Here is a 20,159-nt window from a genome sequence, read left to right as displayed (position 1 = left end):
GAACTCGGGAGTGGTAAAATAATTTCTTCATTACACTGTATATCGTCCTTCGTTGGCGTCCTTGTGCTTTTGGCCCGATACTGTCAGACGGCCAGGTTAAAGGGACATCTAACTCAGAAGAAAACATATAAAGTAAGTGTGAACTCGGTGAATGGAAACTAAGATATTCATTGCAGAACGCATCAGTGCAGTTTAAACAATCTTATTGGACAAGGCTTTCCAAACTTTAGACTTTCTGAATCTTTTGTGTAATTTCATGCGCCACCCTACGTAGGTAGTTGATGCTGATGTTACAGCAATAATTACTTTATGTCAAAATGGTGCGACAATGTGTAAAAGAAAAAACAAAGAAAAAACAAATTCATTGCCCCCCCCCAAAAAAAAAAAACAAACAACAAAAAACCAACAACAACAAACAAACAAAAACCCGCCACATTTTGGTAAATGAACAGTGCACATTCTCTCAGATTGCTATCACACTGTCGTTATTTTGAGAATAATTTCCTGGCCTTCTGAAGGCGGTAAGTCAAATGCTCTTTCATATTGCTGTGGTAAAAAAAGAAAGAAGGAAATACACAATCATACAATATGGGGGATTCCCTTAATTGATATATTTTCTTCACATCGTTTCATTCTTATAATGACATCACCGACTGTTATGGCCTCCTCGAATTTCATGCAGTTATGGTAGGACAAGGATATAACCATAAAATTTACAAGTTTGTAACTTTCGAACGGAATCGGAAGTCACTATGTGACCTTCCATGTCAGGCATATTATTCTTGGAAAAGTACAGACGACCCGTCCCGATTTGAGAGTGCTGCGGCTTTGCTGGACAGAGGTGACTTTCCTTCTCGTGTTGCCGACGTCATTATTTCCGTCAAGAACCAATTCATTCTCATGAACCCTCCGTGCAACCTAGAACAAATAACATTGGTCAGAATAAGTAAAGGCAAGTTATCCAGGTCAATCAAACGTTGATAGTCGAAGTATATATGTATAGTGATCGATATCTGCTCAGGTAAACGGTGGTTTTCTACTTCGCCCTCTAGAGATATGAGGCGATAGACGGACTTCTCTAGATCTGCTGTGTTCGACTCTGCTTACTATTAGTTATCGCAGACCCCCTCACTGCAAAGGGACACTATTGGAGAAGACGAAAAAGTGAAACAGTAAACGACGTTACAATGGATGATACCTTGAAGTTGAGTGTGTGGGATTACGTGCTCTTCGGAGCCATGCTGGTCGTCTCGGCTGGTATCGGCGTCTACTCGGCCTTCTCCGGGGACCGACAACGGACGGCCGACGAGTACCTGTTGGGCAACCGAAACATGCACGTGGTGCCCGTAGCGCTCTCAATGATGGTGAGCTTTGTGTCCGCCATCTCGGTTCTCGGGACGCCAGCCGAGATGTACGTCTTTAACACCATGTTCTGGTGGAACATTGTGGGCTACGCCCTGGGTGCATTCATCGCCACTCAAATGTTTGTGCCCATGTTCATGAAACTTCGAGTCACCAGTATATTTGAGGTAAAAATGGTCTCTCTTGCATATTTCTGCACATATGAGCAAACATCGGAAAGTACATGTGAAATGATTAAGAATACGAATATAAGGACGGCTCAAGTCTAAATTTAGCTATCATCTTTTGAGACCCCTTGCGAAGTATTGTAAAATATAGATTATCATTTAAATGACTATTTTATATTTCAATATGTATACCCAACGTAACATTCCCATAACTGAAAAATAAAAGATATTAGGATGCGTGTGTTTACTTTCTCAAAATTTTCTCTCATAGTCATGTATCTATATATACTTTGACATAAGCATGTATCAATTATTGTATGCATGTAGATTTCTGATAGGCCCTATTGTTTATATGCATACATCATACTACGCTTCATGCGAAACAACCACTAACAGACGCTCAAACCAACAGCAGGTATTTCATGCAGTATTTACATTACATGACATATTGTATTGCTTTTATGTATCACAATCATTGGCCCATTGATTTCAAAATGAAATTGTCTGATGTAAGCCCTACATTAAGGCAAATGCCTATAATGGATGTGTTCTATAAACATAGTATATACAGACAAATTAAATGTTTCGTATAAAAGACAGAATCCGCAAGAACAAGAAAAATTGAAAGTCAACGACTTCCCACAAAATAATACGAGTACATGCCAGATAATGGATCCAACCACTTACAAGATCTTCGAGGTCCACTGTTATTCAATTGATAACTTTGATACGATACTTTTGATATGGTCTAAGCTATAGTTGCCGTGGAAATTGTCTTCCATTGGCAAGACATCGGTAGTAATATTATCATGATACCATCGTTTCCGGCGTCAATATCGGCTCATATATAGGAACTTTGTGAGCGTTTGCATATCATGTGTGTTTGTGTGTTGTGTGCGTTTGTGTGAGTGTATGAATACAGCATGGCATACACGTGTATTTTATAGGTATAAATCAGTCTGTCAGCACATGCAGGTCATTTGAAGGTTTACGAATGCAACATCATGAAACTGTTACATGGTTTAGTGTGTTGGTTCATAAACCTTTTTTGTTTTCGTTTTTAATCTAGCAACGTCACAAAGTTAGGATACGACGGATACGATCTACTAAGTATACGAGACAAAAACTGCTGAAACTTAATCATACTCGTGTCTTAGTTTGCGCAGTTTAGTGTTTCTTCGAGTATACTGAAGGCGTAGGACCAAATCTATTCTATGCGTACAATTTTCTGTTCAAAGCTGAGTTGTTGTTTTTTTTTTTTTCAACTGATTCATTTTCAGTATTTGGAACTCCGCTTCAACAGGACTGTCCGCTTATTTAATATGTTTGTATTTTTCTTCCAAATGGTGAGTTTTTGAGACAAATTACCTTCATAGTTTCAAATTTAATGTGTAATTCAATTGACGTTCAAATAAGCCACATAATGTATAATTGTTAAATGGTGATAATGATGGTGATATGAACATTGACTCTAAGAATATTAAAAGATAAAAATAATATATTTTTTCTGTCCTTTTATCATAATTCAGTTCTATTGACCAGAGGCCATGTATAATTTCCAAGACGTGGTAACATCAACGTCAATCCGTTGTTGTACTGCACTCGATCACGCCGGATGGATGGCATGAAATATACTTGGTATTTGTTTATAAGATCAATCTTCACTTCGTTACCCGTCCGAAACTCCTGTCGAGTCCATGCACATTCACTGATTAAGCCACACAATCGACCCATAATATTGGATTCGCGGAGGGCTGCATTAATCACTGGTGTCAAAATGTTCACCTCATTACATGACTGAAGATCCGTATGATGCTATGTAAAACATAAAAAAGCCAGTGACGATATGATTTCTACGTATATCAAAGTGAACATGTCTAATGATAATCATGATTTTTGCTTTTGATAACTACAAGTAATAATCCCGAAATATGGTATCATTAATTTGTTTTGCTCGATTTCCACTTCAGAATTTTTACATGGGAATAGTGATCTACACGCCAGCACTAGCTCTTAATGCAGGTAACAATAAGTCTTTAAAACTCTCGGTAGATTCAAGAAAACTGAAAGGAGAAACATATTGGTTGTGTATATCATGTCAATGTCTGAAATCAATGCATTTTGATCACTTTGTCGACATCAGCTCATTAAATCTATAAATCTTATAAATCTTTGATGAAGAAAATGGAACAAGCTGTGACAATCTTGCCTTCACAATGACACAAGAGTGAATGGAAGTATCTGCTTTTGCTTATCATGTGTGTTTCTTTCAAGTATTTTTCTTTTTTTCATTAGATTTCGATAGTGTTCTACAAAGCATATTACATACACGCGTTCAGTTGTTTATCAGATCTATATGCAATCACTTAATCCAAAATGTCTGTTTGACAATACGTGGAATAAAGTAAATGTAAGTTATCCCATTTCGTTTTAATTTCACATAGTTTATTTCCACAACAAAATTAATTGAAACAAATGTATGATCATATTATTTATGAATACATAAAGATGGACCAATTTAAACAGTGTTAAAACAAAACAAACAAATATAGTCGCAAAGGGTCCAAATGATTCATGTATGAATTTTATCGTTTTCCCTGGACATAATCGCACATATTCTACGTGTTTTATTCTCTCACGGCAATGCATTATTTGCAGCTACAGGCATGAGCCTTTCAGCAAGTATCTTATCAACAGGAGCTGTGTGCATTTTTTATACAACCATCGTAAGTGCAGATAGTAGTTTTCTCAAAATTTGATATTTCATTTCATTTATTTCATTTCCAACAACATTTTCATACACAAAATAACACAACATCAATGCAATGTAGTAACAAAGAAAAATACGTGAAGTTGACAATACTACGCATCACAAAAGCAAAGTAAACAATGAAAATTGAATTGAAACTAAAGTTGCGGGAAATGGAGGAGACATGCTAAAAAGCTAAGCTTGTATTTTGCAGTCTCCTCGTGGACAAAAAGACTAAATAACATCAAAAAGCAATTAGCTAGACATAATATAAAAGGTGTACAACACATACAGACCTATACATACAAACAAACAAACAGACGGACAAACAAACACAAGCAACCTCTCTTGTAGAGAGAAAGATAGAGAGAGAAAAACAAAACACAGTAAAGGAAAAAGAGGAAAAGAGGAGATTATTTCGAAAGAAGAAACAGAAAGAGACAAGAGGACATGGAAAGGCGAGAAAGGAGAAGAGATGAAAGGTCTATATACCAGCACACGCGAGGCACATGATGCGGTGGATCACTAAGGTATATGTACATCATGTAGGAAAGGAATAGATAAAAGAAAAGAATGAGTATAACGAATATAAAAGAGAGCTCAAAATTAAGGCTAATTAAAATATAACTCATTCAACTATATGAGAATTTATGAACAACTTCTTCAGTTTAAATGTGAATGTGTTTAAACTTAGAACTTGTTTCATACTATTATCGAGAGTGTTCCAAAATTTGGGGCCAGGAAAAGAAAATATAGATTTAGCAAACATAGTCCTAGTTAATGGCAAATGAAATGAGTTGGATTGCCGGGTAGGATAAAAATGAACAGATCTATTTTTAGTGAACATGGACTCAAACACAAATGGGAGAGAATTATTGGTAAGTTTGTACATGAATTGTCCTAGGTGTAAAAAATACAAATCCTTAACTTATAAGATGTTGTTTTCATGAAATGTCACATCAGTATGACTTCTCCACGATTCATTGCAAATAATACGAAGAGCTTTTTTTTGTAACAAAAGTAGTCTTTCCAAATGAGAAGAATGTGTGTTTCCCCAGGCGAGTATACCATAATTCAAATAAGGTAAAATCAGAGATGAATATAACATTAAAAGAACATTTCTGGGTAAACAAAATTTAACTTTATTTATAACACCTATATTTCTTGAAATAATACGGCTTATGGAATCAATATGTAAATTCCAAGTGAGTTTACGGTCAATAATCAAACCTAAGAATTTGATTGAAGAAACTTCTTCGATAAGTGTGTCATTCAGATATACATTCCTAGGTACATTTTCCAAAGAGTTAATAAAAATCATACATTTATTTTTTTTTTCAATATTTATGGACAATTTATTTGCTCTTATCCATTGAAGTAATTTATCCAATTGAACATTTAAAACATCAATTAAGGTATTAGGATCAGAATGTGACAAAAAATTAGAATCATCAGCAAATGATTTAGAAAGGAAAGAATACTTGATGAATTTGGCATGTCGTTAATGTAAAGGATAGATAAAAGAGGTCCAAGCAAACTTCCTCAAGGCACTCCACAATTAACATTTTGCATGACAGATGTATGTCCATTAACATAAACAAATTGCTTACGGTTAGAAAGGTAAATTCTGAACCACTCCAAGGTTCAGGAAGGAAATAACTTCTATAGCAAGCTCATTGTCCATAATAACAGTAATATACGACTTTTATCTACATGTCTTTTTTCTTAAGAATTTATTCGCGATTTTACAAAAAACAGCAACAACAAAACGATATGGTTAGCATAAAAAACAAACCTGTCATGTTTCAGAGCACTTTGTTTAACCTTTTTGCGATGGCCCAAATCAGAAGTCCAAGGTTCTGATGATGGGGTCATATTTACTCTCACATTAAGTGAATTGTAGTAAATACATACGATAAGATAACTACCACTCAAGAGGCGAAAGATTATAAAGATAAGAATTTGGATTTACAGCGTCTATAGTGCAGTTAAGTTACAGGCTATTGACTTATTCTCCTTGTGATCAACTTCTGTGTGCATAAGGCCTGTCATTAAGTGGTGGAGACAGGGATATAGTCATAGTTAGACGCATGCACACGTCAGCCTTTGAATGTACATTGCACACACGCGCACAAAATCCGGGGTCGCAGGAGCTTGATCAATTGAGCAATGATATACATGTATTACAACGTAAATGCTTGTCTTCTTAATTTTTCATGATTTAATTATTGCGTCATTTCTCAGTTTGTTTATATTGCTGCTCTTTCACTATATGATTTGGTCAACACATGGTCTGAAACAATTCAAAGGAAAGAATGTCGTCTAGCAACGGGTTTTTTGTTGTTGTTAGTTTATATTTTTTTCAATTTGTTGTTATTTTTTGTAAGTGCAATTCAATAAAGAGGGGTCGCGGCAAGCTTGTGCCAGGTTGATTTGAGACATGCCACTTTCTGCAGCCATTTCTCATAGTCGTGCTTTTAGAAAAAGAACCCTTAATTCGGAGAAATGGCGTGTGTGGCCTATATTTGTACTGCAAGGTTTCTTAGCAGTGAGGCGGTTCAGAGTTATCATTACATTTGGATGTTATTTGTAGGATATGAAGTCCTATGTTGGAAACGCAACAATAACAATTATGGTTTACCAGCCCGAAGTGGGGTCGGTTTCCACTATACATAGCTTCAGAATAAATAAACATATTAGGCACTGCTTGGAAGGCTGAATGTACTTTATTTGTCATAGATAGATTCATTTTGCATTCTATGTATTACTCGCATACATTCCATCTCGGGGAGCTGTGTTTTACGTCGAAATATACAGAAGAAGAAACAACATAGGAAACAAAGCCGAGTCATAATATATATGGTAATGATTATACGTCGCCGTCTATACAAGTCTTCTGAAATATTATTGTCATCAGTTGTAGTTGTATATAATGTTGTCCTTTTATTTTACTTTCCCTCGTTATCGTGTCTGTTTTCTTTTGCTTGTCCTTCCTTTTTCCTTTGAGTCCTTAGTTTCCTCATTTATATGAATTAACTAACATTCTCAGAAAGAAAACAAATGCATTTCCCTACAAAAAAGAAAACAAATGCATTTTCCTTACAAGGGGTGTATTATTAGCGTCCTGTGCTTTATTCTTGGTTTCCTCCGTACTGTCATAATTTTTATTCTTGTAAATTCTAAGATCAATTATCATTCGGAAATTGATCATGCTTCTTGTCCTTTTCCCCTCAATTATCTTTAAACTTATTTGCTTCATTGTTTGTGTAAATATAATATATTATATTCTTTTAATGTATATTTGCATGTTCTTTAAGGAATTGTATTGTTTATGTATGTGTGTTTTGTACCTGAATGAAATACGAAAATGAAACAAAACAATAAGCAAGCGACCAATAAATGTTTCTGTTTGGACCTCCGTCACAGGGTGGTATGAAAGCCGTCCTGTGGACAGACGCCTTCCAGACCTTTGTAATGGCAGCCGGCGTCATCGCCGTTATCATTGTCGGCTGCATCGAGGTCGGTGGCCTCGATGAGGTGTGGAAGATCGCCACAGAAGGGGGACGAATCGTCTTTTTCGAGTGAGCGCCATTACAGAAGAATTTTATAGAAATCTTTTCGTCCACATTTAAATCAGTATTCACCTAGGCATGAATTTGAATGTCATCACATTTCTAAGTAATACAGATATTCACGGATATCAGGTTGTATAGTTATGTGTTTAACTGTAGACGGTATGGACTTACCGGTATACAGTATAGGTATGTGTCAGAACAGTGGAATAGTTTAGTTTCACGGTTTGGAATAGTTTATCTTTATTATTAGCCATCCTCAATAAAAACAGTATGTTCATAAGTTTTGAATGCACCTTGTCAATTGATAGTTTTTGCCCTATAATAATGTTTTGATTTACTCTATTTAGAAACTATAGACAGAAACAACGTGGTCGCTTTGATACGCCATGGTATATAGGGAACAGACTCTTATGGTTTGTTTATAGCAAATGATAACATTTATATGCTATACGTGTTGGTATAAAGTCATCAAAAATTACAAATGCCAATTGATTTGAATGCACGGCCTCTCGATCGAGTTCAGTGTGCACGACGTACGAGGTGACTTAAAAGAGGCACATGAATTCTAGGATGTGAAGTGTACCGAGGGATGGTAGTGAAGCGTTATGAATTATTGTTTAAATTTGTTAGCAGCAGTATTATATTCTAAGGGTCTTTTCACGTAATTCATATGATAACGGTTTCTTCATTTTTTCTATATGTTTCATTTACCACCAGCATGCGTGCTGACCTGACGATTCGGAATTCATTCTTGACAGTAAACATTGGTTCAAGCATGATAACCGTCTGTACGTTCGGCATGAACCAGGCCATCGTGCAGCGCTGTCTAAGTCTTGGTTCACTAAGAAAAGCCAGATGGTAATCAAGTCAACACTAACTTGTAACAAATAAACTTAATCAACTCTCATCCCTAGAATTGGTAATCAAAGCCCCACATCCAAACCCTTGGAAAAAGTTTGTATTTACAGCTTCCTGTATATAGCCAAAGGATCATAAATTCCTTGAGGGTTTGAGTCGTTGATGAGACCTTTGGTATCATTCCTAACTAATCTTGTATAAAGGAAAAAAAATGATCAGGCTTAAAGGAAATTACAGGCAAAGTTTGATTGTTCATTAACCACTGACAATCACTGTTTTCTACATGCTTTGTGACCATCGAATAGAATATCCATTTATTTTTCTTCCTATATATACCTACTTGTATTTTTGTTCCCTTTTTGTCAGATATGCAGGGCACTGCACGATATACATTGCAGATTTCAAGCATACATTAAATTTCGTATCGAGATAAGATGAGAATGACTGCATTATCAAATTTCATTATTGTAATAAGGTCTTGTATATTAATTTATACAGTCATGTACGTTGCTGATATAGTCACTTAGTCTTGCATGAAAATTCTTGCCTCCCGTCAGAACTTGAAAAAAACAATCAACCCCTCGATGACTTGTTAGATTAACTGTGATACATCGAGTGATGTATCGTTACAGGGCGTCAACCCTGCAAAAGTTTAGATGCCGTCCTTTTATGGAGTTGGAAGGAGTTGGAGTTTTGAGATGAAAAAAAAGTTGTGATATATCATGTTACTGAGATGTGGATCTGTCATGTAAACAAAGTCATTGCCTGGCGGTATACCCTTCGAGTGTTTACCATAATGTCGTTAAAAAATAGCACAAGGGTTCCAAAGCCTTGTTAGCACTCATTTAAACAAACGGGAGGACAGCAACCAACATGACGTCATGGCCTTGTTCATGGGGCGCCATGCATTTCCTTACATATATGTCGTACTTAAAAATGTGCATTTTAAGGACTCTGCATCTTTTGTTCTCAGGGCTATCTTCTTGGCGGTGGTGTCTCAGTGGGCAGTAGTATCGCTGATGTGTCTGTCTGGGGTCGTCATGTACGCGTACTACAAAGACTGTGACCCCTTCACTGCCGGCAAGGTGCACAGTCCAGACCAGGTATACAGGGCCAGTGAGTCAGCGTTTTCGGCATGCAGACACGATACGTCCTTAAGCCCCTTTTACACTTTCACGGATTTCACGGATGACCAAGGATCGTCATCCGTGGTGTTCCGGCATGCAAAATATCGATTTTCCTCTCAATGCCGGTGTGAATACGATCCCAACTGGGTGTCTACACGGACAAGTACGGAAGCTACAAGGACAAGTACGGTGCCTACACGGACCGACAAGGAATGAATGCGGACCACAGTGGAAACGATACGGAGCTAACACGGATATCAAGGAAGAGCACGGGTGCAACTGGGTCCCTTCGTGGTCTTTACACGGATATCCCCAAAAAGTTGACACATGACATTTGCTTTTGCTTTTGATACTTAATCATTTTCGGGCGACATGCTTCCAGAGCTAAGTATATATAACAAGCACACCACAAAATCTACAGCAGCCTTCATACGCATCTGCTTGTCGACATCATAAAGGCATATTCTCTTTGTTGTAAAATCTCATTTTGCGGGAACATCATAACACAAACAAAGCAAAACAAACTGAGACAAATCAAACGACAAAAAAAAAAAAAAAACAGCAGGAAGATGCACTGTAAAAACATCGGTGTTAGATTTAACACCATGGGTGTTAAATTTAACACCGATCAAGTGTTAATAGAGGACCACACCCACAGGTGTAGAAAATGCACTGTGATGGTGTTGAAAAGTGTTCACCTGACACTTCGTGGTGTTAATTTGACACTGTACCTGGTGATATTTTGACACTGTACTGGTATTAATTAAAAAATGACACCACATGGTGTTGATTTGATATTGCTGGTGTTAATATCAATGGTTTAACACCCGTCCAGCTTCAATAAGAGACCACACCAGCTGGTGTTACTGTGGTGTAAATTTATTTTCACATTTTTTAAACAATCTAGTATTTTAATGTAAAATTCTTGATCGTCTTGTTTAAATCAAAATTCAACAAGAAGTGCAGTTACTAAGAAAACTCTTTAAAAAACGGTTTTATATTTGGAAATGACACCCGGAGGTGTTAATTTAACACCATAAATGAGCACCAAAAATTTAACACAAGCTCGGTGTTCACTATTTAACACCGGACTTTTTGCAGTGTGTGTGTGGGTCACTGAACCTTCTCTTGCGATATGGACCTACTAACAGTAAGACGAGTCAATTGGCTGTACTGATGGGGAAGATGTGAGCAAATTTCCTTGACTTTCTGAGCTTGTTTTGGCAAAATACACGAATTTCTCATCCCGGATGGAGCCAATGCTAATACGGACGTCCCGATGTCTTCACGGAGGCAACACGGAGTAGCCGGTGCCTACAAGGAAGGAATACGGATGCAACACGGAGTAGATGGTGCCAACAAGGAAGAGTTTGTATCTATTTTCATCCGTGATGTCCGGGAAGAAAAATTAAGCAAGCTCAATTTTTTCAGCGAACATGCCGGATAATCAAGGATAATGCCGGATGACTTCACGGAGTCAACACGGTCATGCCGGAAATAGTACGGATGATCCCGGACCGACGATCCGTGGTCATCCGTGATGCAATCCGTGAAAGTGTAAAAGGGGCTTTAGAAATGATAATACGAGCGCGTCCTGAAAAACAGCAGGAGTTTTGATTTTTACGATGAGTTTATTGCCTGAGTTAGCAGCCATAGCTCGGAGCAAAGTAAAAGATAGACAGCAAAGAAACATAACAGACAAATCGCAGGTCTTCTTGTTGAAATATTTGTTTTCTTATGTTTGAAGAAGAACTGTAAAAACATGTACAAGTACTCTTGTTCAGAGGTTGTGTCAGGTAAACAAGCAAGAATTAAAGTCTGATGAAACACTTCAGGCATCGTGATAAACAGTCGAATTGTGCTTGACATAATAATGAACCTTGACGCGATGGAGTGATTGCGCATGTGCGTTCAATAAAATGAACGTTGACAGAATGTGCAATGATACGCTTCAAAAACAGAATGTTCGCATGATGTTGCGTACTGACCAATGGACATGAAAAAGTAGCCAACTGCGCCTTGTATGCTAATAATTCATCTTTGTCTTCTTGTTTTTACTCCCAGCTGATGCCATACATGGTGATGGAAGTTTTCTCTGATATGCCGGGTATCCCTGGGATATTTCTCGCTTCAGTGCTCAGTGCATCTCTCAGGTGTGGTGGCTTATGGTATCACTTTACAAACCATCTTGTGTCCGCGCGCAGTGTGTGTGTGTGTTGTGTTGTGTGTGTGTGTGTGTGTGTGTGTGTGTGTGTGTTGTGTGAGTGTTGTATGTGTGTGTGTGTGTGTTGTGTGTGCGTGTGTGCGTGAGTAAATTTGTGTGCAAGTATAGGTGATGATGATGTGGGTAGTTTGTGTTTTGTGTGTGCGTGTGTGTGTGTGTGTGTGTGTGTTGTGTGGGTGCGTGCGTGCGTGATTGTGCGTGAGTAAAGTTGTGTGCAAGTAGGTGATGATGATGTGGGTAATTTGTTGTTTTGTGTGTGCGTGTGTGTGTGTGTGTGTGTGTGTGTGTGTGAAGATTTGTGTAAGTAGGTGAGGGTGTGTGTAGTTTGTTAGTTTTCGTAAGTTGCGTTATCACATTTTCATTCACTACATTCGTATAAGGTGTTTACGAAGATAGCTTTCTATACGCAACAGTCTGAACTAGAACTTCCTGGATTCACATCGAATTATATTAATATGTTTGATAACTCATGCACCAGATTAAATTCCCATCTATGTATAAATGGCATTTTCATGATTGTATATCATTATCGTAGTATATAGAATTATTCACCGCAATATGAATAAAATACATAAAAAACAACGATTGCACTTTTTTAGTTTGTTAGCGTTTATCAGTGTATCAGGGCAATTACCCCGAGGGCAATTACCCCGAGGGCAATTACCCCCCGGCTAAATACTGGTTAGTGATAAGGTTAGAGTAAAGGTTAGAGTAAAGATTAGGGTTAGGGTTTGGGTTAGGGTTAGGATTAGGGTTAGGGTCAGGGGAAGGGTCCGGGGTAATTGCCCAGGGGGCAGGCCTAATTGCCCTAGAACCTTTATCAGGTCGTATAGCTGCTACACTTCTCTTACAGCGTTTTAATGTCCTACAATTTGGATCGTATGAGCCAAAAGATAACTGAAATTTGGTGGCCAGATATCAATCTTTGGTGGTCTCGCGCCATCGCTAATGTCAAGCCCTGTGTATAAAGATAATAAATATCATGTATACTTATTATTTTGCAATCTACAGCACCTTATCTTCGGGAGTGAACGCACTTGCAGCGGTAACGGGTGAAGATGCGTGTAAAATGATATGGCCTGATTTAGGCGGGAAGAAGTACGCCGCGGTAACAAAGCTCTTGTGTAAGTCAACACGTTGAGGAATTCCGTTTCGGCCCAACATTAATATTGACACGTGATAAAAGTTTGAAAACACATGTTGCCAGCACGTCATTATACAATGAGAAACTACATATTGGGGCTCCTTGGTAACTATTCTGTGGACTACTAATAACACTACGTAAATGAGAGAACCTCGATGTGAATCCTGCTCGACAAGAACGTAATAGGTGGACAAGAGTTTATACCCACTCACTAATTAAAGCCGGTGCGAAATGGACGTCCGGTGACTGGTGATGTTCGTTGTCTTCCGAAGGTTCGATAATCCGAAAATGAAATAATGTTCGTTGTTGCGAAGCTTCATTATTTAGCAACACACAAATTCCGTACATATAGGTTTGTAAATGAAAAAGAGTTTGTGAATCCGAACATTCTGTGGCATTGTTCCGATTGAAGATTCATAATTCCGAAAATGAAACAAGATTCGGTTTTTTTTTTTCGAAGGTTCGTTAATTCAAAATTTATGTGAAGTTTGTCATTACGAAGTTTCGTTAATCCGAAAATGAAATGATTTTCGTTCATCCGACAATGTGAAGACCGTATTGTACTGATGAACTTTCGGAAATGCGAAACTTTTGTTTTGTATTGTTCATTTTTCGTATTACCAAACTTTCGGAATAATGAACCTTAATTCGATTTCGGATTAACAAACCTTCGGAAGAACAAACCTTATTCCATTTCTTGATTAATGAACCTTACGAATAACGAACTATATTTCGTTTTCGGATTAACGAACCCTCGGAATACACTGAAGTGTATCCCCTGGTGATACTGTACTCCTTGAAGCAGTACTCTGATATGGCACCAGTGATAGTAATAGCGAAAAGGATGTCCTGGGCTGATCAATTCAATTCAGTTATCTTTTATTTCCATACAACAAAACAATGAAACAAACTACAAAGCATATATAACACAAATCATATCAATTTGTAAGAAATACACAATGTGTGGGTCATAATAAGACATTGTCATTAAGACAATTTCAAGCAAAAACTCAAAACTTATCTATACAAAGTAGCCTATGATTGTTAAATTTGAAGTCATTAATGCAGTTGTCTCAGTAGTACTGGTAACTCTAATATATTGTGCTTAGTAATTTGTAATTTCTGTTATATTTTGTATTATGGTATAATTTGTTTGTTTGTTTGTAAAGTGCATTGAAATTCTTTTCAAGTTTGAAATGCGCTATATAAGAACTTGTTATTATTATCAGTAGTATTATATGTGTGCAATAAAGTAGAATAACCAACACCAGCAATGCATATGCCCTGAAAGGTTGACAGAAAAGTAGACCTTACGTGTAACGATAGAAGCAAAAGGGTGATCCCCTGAAAAAAGCAGGGCTTATAGTACCTGGATCAGTCAATAAGCCAGTTCGGAGTTAGCTCATGGGCCCATTGATCCGAATGACCTTTCTTTTTTCTCAGTCGGTTAGGGGCATTTCACTCGTTTTAGAGCAACCCAATGCGTAAGCGTTACATAATAATTTATGGAATTCGTTGATCCTGTTCAAACAAAGAATGAACTTACGTAGACCAGATGACCAGAATGATCCGTCAGATAACACTTGGGAAAGCATCTTTCATTATTTTGCACTGAATGTATTAACAATCTCTTTCTATTGATATTGCCAAATACCGCTTTTGCTGCCAGGTGGATGTGCTGGCAAGCAGCATTTATAAGTATTTCATGAATAATCATTACATTACAGATGCTTATCCCAGTGAAATTAAAAACCAACATGCCTGTTGGTCCGTATGACCTTGTTTCTGCTCATGCGCAAAGTGGAACTCCGAACTGGCTTATACTGGATAATAATCAGAGTAGACTCTATATCATATTGTTATGCAATGTACTTCATCCACACATAGTTGTGTATAACACTGAAAGAGCTGCAAAGAAAACTCGCCTGTTGAATATGCAAATGTGTGATGTCATACATGTATGTATCGTATGTATTATATTAAGTTTACTCTTTTCCCTTTTCTTCTTTTTACCCTTTTCCCTTTTCTTCTTTTTACCCGTAATCGATGCGATAATCTCCAAATCGTATTATGTTACGGCTATAATATCCATGAATATAATGTAATTTTATCGGTGTGTGTGTGTTTCACCCATCAACAGCGCTGTTCTACGGTCTCCTTGCAATTGCAGTCGCATTCCTTGCAAAATTGATGGGAGATCATGTCCTCTCGGTAAGCCAGTAGACGGTCTTTGTTTTTTGATTGATTGCATTACATGCATAGTGATACAATGGTTGTCTTGTCTTTATTTGAGTTTCGTCGGACTGAACACATCGTCCCATGAAGCCTCAATGATCCTCTGGGCAAATGCGGCGACATTTTCAATTATGGTGATGCAAATATTTTAAGTTCCTCGTTGGAGTTCATCAAAATGTGTGTATTAACAAATTAAATTCCAGCATGATAAGAATTTGTAAAACATATAGTACATTATTTATGGCAGCCTGACTTCATGCAACTCCCCGTAGCAACAAGCAATCAAGAAGCAGGATTCCTGCCATCACCATGACACTTGCCATCCCAGCAAAAGTTGCTATATCATAGTATCAGCTTTAATGAAATGGGGCCCCTCTCATGGCTTACCCGAGAGGCCGCAGTGACTGGTAGAGAATTTCGTTCTCATACTTTGATTGACTTCACCAGATGGGACTGTCTATCTTCGGCATAACGTACGGGTCTGTTGTGGCGACATTCGTCCTAGGCGTTTGTTTTCCCCGAGTCAATTCAAAAGTAAGTTTTATTCTCGGTCATACCTGTTTCTGAGATAAGTTTTTGTGGACACCTCCTTTTGTTTCACTCAAGACCTCAACTTTACAATATGATTCGTTTTGATGCATTTGAAAAAAAAAATGACATCGAGAAATGTGGACATGACTGCATACATGATGAATTGATGGGTGACGCAGGGTACTTTATCAATTTACATCTTTTGCCAGGAGGAAAAATGATATGGTTTCTGACACTTTTATTGGTTGTTTTATATAAATTTGTAAGAAGAATGTCAAATACATACAGAATACCTGTGAAATGAGAGTATTTCCACAATAACCCAAACGAATATGAAGTTTGACAATTGAAAACAGCATATTGAAGTTGTACTGATGAACATAAATCTATATAAAGAGCAAAAAAAAAAAAAATGACGTCATCGTAGAATTGACGTTAATTTTCATGATTTTGATCCTGCTTAGGGTATTGTGCGGTTTTAATTGTCTCAACCTTCCTACCATTTACTTTGTTTTCTTCGCCTTATCTCATTTTCATTCTTAATATTTTCTTTCGATTGTATTAAATCGTCAATTATCGTCATCTTTGTCAGCCTTATAAGCGTCCAGACACATTGCCGTTCACAGAACTCTCACCTTCTCAAGCAGTATTAGCAGAATCCACATCGTCTGTTGAGAATGAGAAGGGCGTTAAGTGGTCTTGAACACTATGGGTTTTGTGGCAACTTAACGCCCTTATCATTCTCAACCGACGCTTATGTTTTGACAATTGGATCTGTCTTTATCATCCCGTTGTTTCAAAGGGCGTGTTGATTGGAACATTCGTGAGTATCGGCATCATGTTGTGGCTCAAACTGGGCAACTTGCTGATGGAAAACCCGCCATCCAGCCGCCTCCCGCTTTCCACTGACGGCTGTCCAGCAGACGGTGTGGAGAATAGTACGTATGTCGATTACTACACGACCCATATCATACAGACAGAGATTGGCTACACAGAGTTCGGATCGCATCAGTCGGAAGAGCACGTTACAAGGTTTGTTACTTTGATTTTTTTTTTTTTAATTTATGGACGTGTGTCGTATGACTGCGAGACATGAATATCTCAGTGAAATACCATTTATTTATATATCTATCTATATATATCTATCTATATATCTATATATTTATATTTTAAAAAGATCACAGTGTTTTGCTTCCAATATTGCACTACGTGATGTCAAAATGAGGGGTATGGCATAGAAGCGTAACGGCAAGAAGACTCAGCAAAATGACAACACAAATAAACTTCAACATCGTATTGCTGTGCTAGTGCATAGGGTACATAAGTACAAATTGTTACAATGTCGTTCAAGCTAAGAACATTATTACTATGTCCACCCTTTTCTTCAATATCCGACAGTAGCCCTTTATAATTCTATAACAATTTTGACCTTTTATCATCGTAATCTGTCTTTTTTTCCACACACGGTTGATTGCATTACATTAAAATATCAGATTCTTGCTGTAAACAATAGAATATCATTGTCCCATTTTAGCTTATTCATAGACTGAGCCTTCACCAGCATTCAATGTTGTAATTTGAAATATGCTTTGTTGTTCCTCAGATCACCACTGGACAACTTCTACTCCTTGTCATACCTGATGTACGGCCCACTCGGTTTTCTCATAACAATGGTGGCTGCCGTGTTCGCCAGCGGCGTAATAGGTGAATACTTGATCACCATCATACTGTAGGGCCCGAAAACTCGCGAAGTTAGTGTGAACGTTGCCCAATGCAGCACATTTACCAAATTCCACGTGAAAATTCGCAAGAAAAATCGCAAGTCAGAGCGCGAAGTTTGTAATTGTAAACACGTAGAGTTAAGATTTATGGTTTTCATGTCGCGATTTTTTAGAAGTGAGAATGGTCCTATAATTAATGAAATCCTCGGCAGTCCAGGCGCCAGGAAAACTATCCCATCAAGCCATGGACAACATATGCTGCAGGAAATATCCTCTAGTCATCATCAAATTGGCAGTCCCGAATTTCACTGTGTATCTTGTATTTGACAAAGATTACAGGAACTGCAGGATAAATTCATGAAATCTGCACAGATTCAGAGAGACTTTTACAAAGATTTGGCAAATTGAGGGAGACTGCCGAAACATGGACTAACTGAAATTACTTAACATGCGTTGCAAAGTTGAGAATCAGTACATAATAAAGAGCTTAAGAGAACTCTGCAAACAAAATTTAAGATAAAATATTTGAGCAACAAATTGCTCAAATTATGCATTTTTGTTCTCTCTCTACTTTCTGAAGCACTATAAACCGATTAGAGGTAAAATTGTTACAGAGACAGGCAGCACCAAATTACAGAAATTAAAAACCTTTCAGGAGTACCACCAACAGTATGAGAGCACTGTGGCGTCGTGGATAAGATTCTTGACTTCGGGGTCTCGAGTTAGAATCCCGAAAAGTGCCTATAATGTCCTGGGGCAAAATGATTTCACCAACTACATGTATATCCATTTGGACCCAGGTCTACAAGTAGGTGCCTGGCAGTGCTAAGATAATGATAATAGCAGGACACTCTAGTACAGCAATGGCAACTCTTGATATGGAGACAATACTGTCATTATGATGATAATGATGATGATGATGATGATAATAATACTGATAACCTAAAATGCTGACGACAAATTGTACATATAGACATGTTTTCCAGGGGACTAAATGAGGTTGAGCTTTGGTAAGCACGGACAGAGTGGTACATGGCAAACCGGATATTCGTTCCAAATCTACTTAAGATAAACGTCAGGTTTGCTTATGAGCAATGAAACAATTGGCAGGAAAAAAAAATAAAATCCCAAACTTCCATTGTTTTCCATCCGATGGTAAAAAGAAAAAACAAGAAATCAGAATACAGTTTGAAATACATTTAATAATACTACTTGTTATATCATTAGTACACAAATTTCAAGTCGTCAGAACAGAAACACATATAGTTTGACAGAATAATATCCGTTGTATGCTGCTGCTATTCTCTTTCCGTCTTGCCTATGGGTATATACAGAATATTCCCATTGTGCCTTTGGCACCGACGTATAGGTGGATAACTGATCATAATGTCATCACAATTAACATGCCATAATCCATATTTACAGGGTTCCAAGACCCCAACAGCGTGGATAAACGACTTTTGATAAACTTCGGGGACATGCTTTGCTGTTTCCTACCACCATGTTGGCGAAAGAAGTGCAACTGCGGTGAGGACGATGACGCGTTAGATGACGACATACCGTGGGCTGAAAGTCGTTACCAAGAAAAGGTGAGTCCATGAAGTGTACAATCTTTGATACTTCCCACCCCTATCCTATATACAGCGCAAGAGATTTTCATTCCTCTTTGACAAATATGTAACCAATGCTGTCCAATAGCTGGGATTTCAGGGTAAATTTGAACTCGTAGGTCTATACTCAGAATTGATATTCGAATCGCCATGGAGCGTCCCCGTCCTTCGCATCGACAACAAAAGTTGCCTGCTTGAGTTGGAACAAAAAGTAAATGAAGACTTCAAATATCATTCTGATAGTTTTGTGAAATTACATGTACTGTCCTTTTAACGTCAAAGATGAACTCATAAACTATGATGACATGATGTACAAGGATTGATTGTGACAAAGATCTCGATAGTATGAGACTCTCATCTAATGATTGATTCTGAACGAAGGCTCGTATGATCATTATCAGTCAGAAAAAAAAAGAGATAAATAATTATATTTTGCTTACCTACCAATGAGAATAGAATGCAGAAAAACATGGCTTGAAACCTCTCGGAAAAAAAGCTAATTTCAATGTTATGTTCTGATATCATCCAATCGCCATGAGATAACATTCCTGCCCCGTTTTTTTTTTTTTTTCTCATTTTCAGCTTGACAGCATCGGACATCGGCTGCACCTCCAAGAAAACGGAATTTCGGAGGAGAAAGATTTATTTCTACCTCCCGACTACAATGCTGACTACCCTTCGAAGACGACGACCACAACTAAAGTCTGGACGACAGTTTGATGACAATCAAGATGATGACTAGTTATCAAAATCTGGAATAGACTGAATTGATACTAATTCCGTTTTATCTGTCTCTGATTGCGTAACGTGGTGTAGTAATGGCGAGCTCTAGATTTTCCGAGAATTTTCCGAGAAA

The 20,159-nt window shown here is 37.6% G+C and overlaps 1 protein-coding gene across 1 annotated transcript; it reads left to right on the top strand.

Moving 5' to 3' along the window:
* Positions 1-1,187: 1,187 nt before the first annotated feature.
* On the top strand, positions 1,188-20,127 carry LOC140237477 (sodium-coupled monocarboxylate transporter 1-like). Its single transcript, XM_072317405.1, has 15 exons — positions 1,188-1,529; positions 2,810-2,875; positions 3,500-3,551; positions 4,188-4,255; positions 7,705-7,859; positions 8,571-8,711; positions 9,685-9,814; positions 11,903-11,991; positions 13,074-13,186; positions 15,347-15,417; positions 15,889-15,975; positions 16,775-17,004; positions 17,576-17,676; positions 19,119-19,282; positions 19,886-20,127. The coding sequence occupies exons 1-15, from the start codon at positions 1,188-1,190 to the stop codon at positions 20,021-20,023; spliced, it is 1,947 nt and encodes a 648-aa protein (XP_072173506.1). The 3' UTR covers positions 20,024-20,127.
* The last annotated feature ends 32 nt before the right edge of the window (positions 20,128-20,159 follow it).

Source organism: Diadema setosum, chromosome 1 (assembly GCF_964275005.1).
Source record: "Diadema setosum chromosome 1, eeDiaSeto1, whole genome shotgun sequence".
Classification (NCBI taxonomy): domain Eukaryota; kingdom Metazoa; phylum Echinodermata; class Echinoidea; order Diadematoida; family Diadematidae; genus Diadema; species Diadema setosum.
The sequence above is the reverse complement of the archived record's forward strand: the minus strand, read 5'-3'. Positions and strand labels throughout refer to the sequence as shown.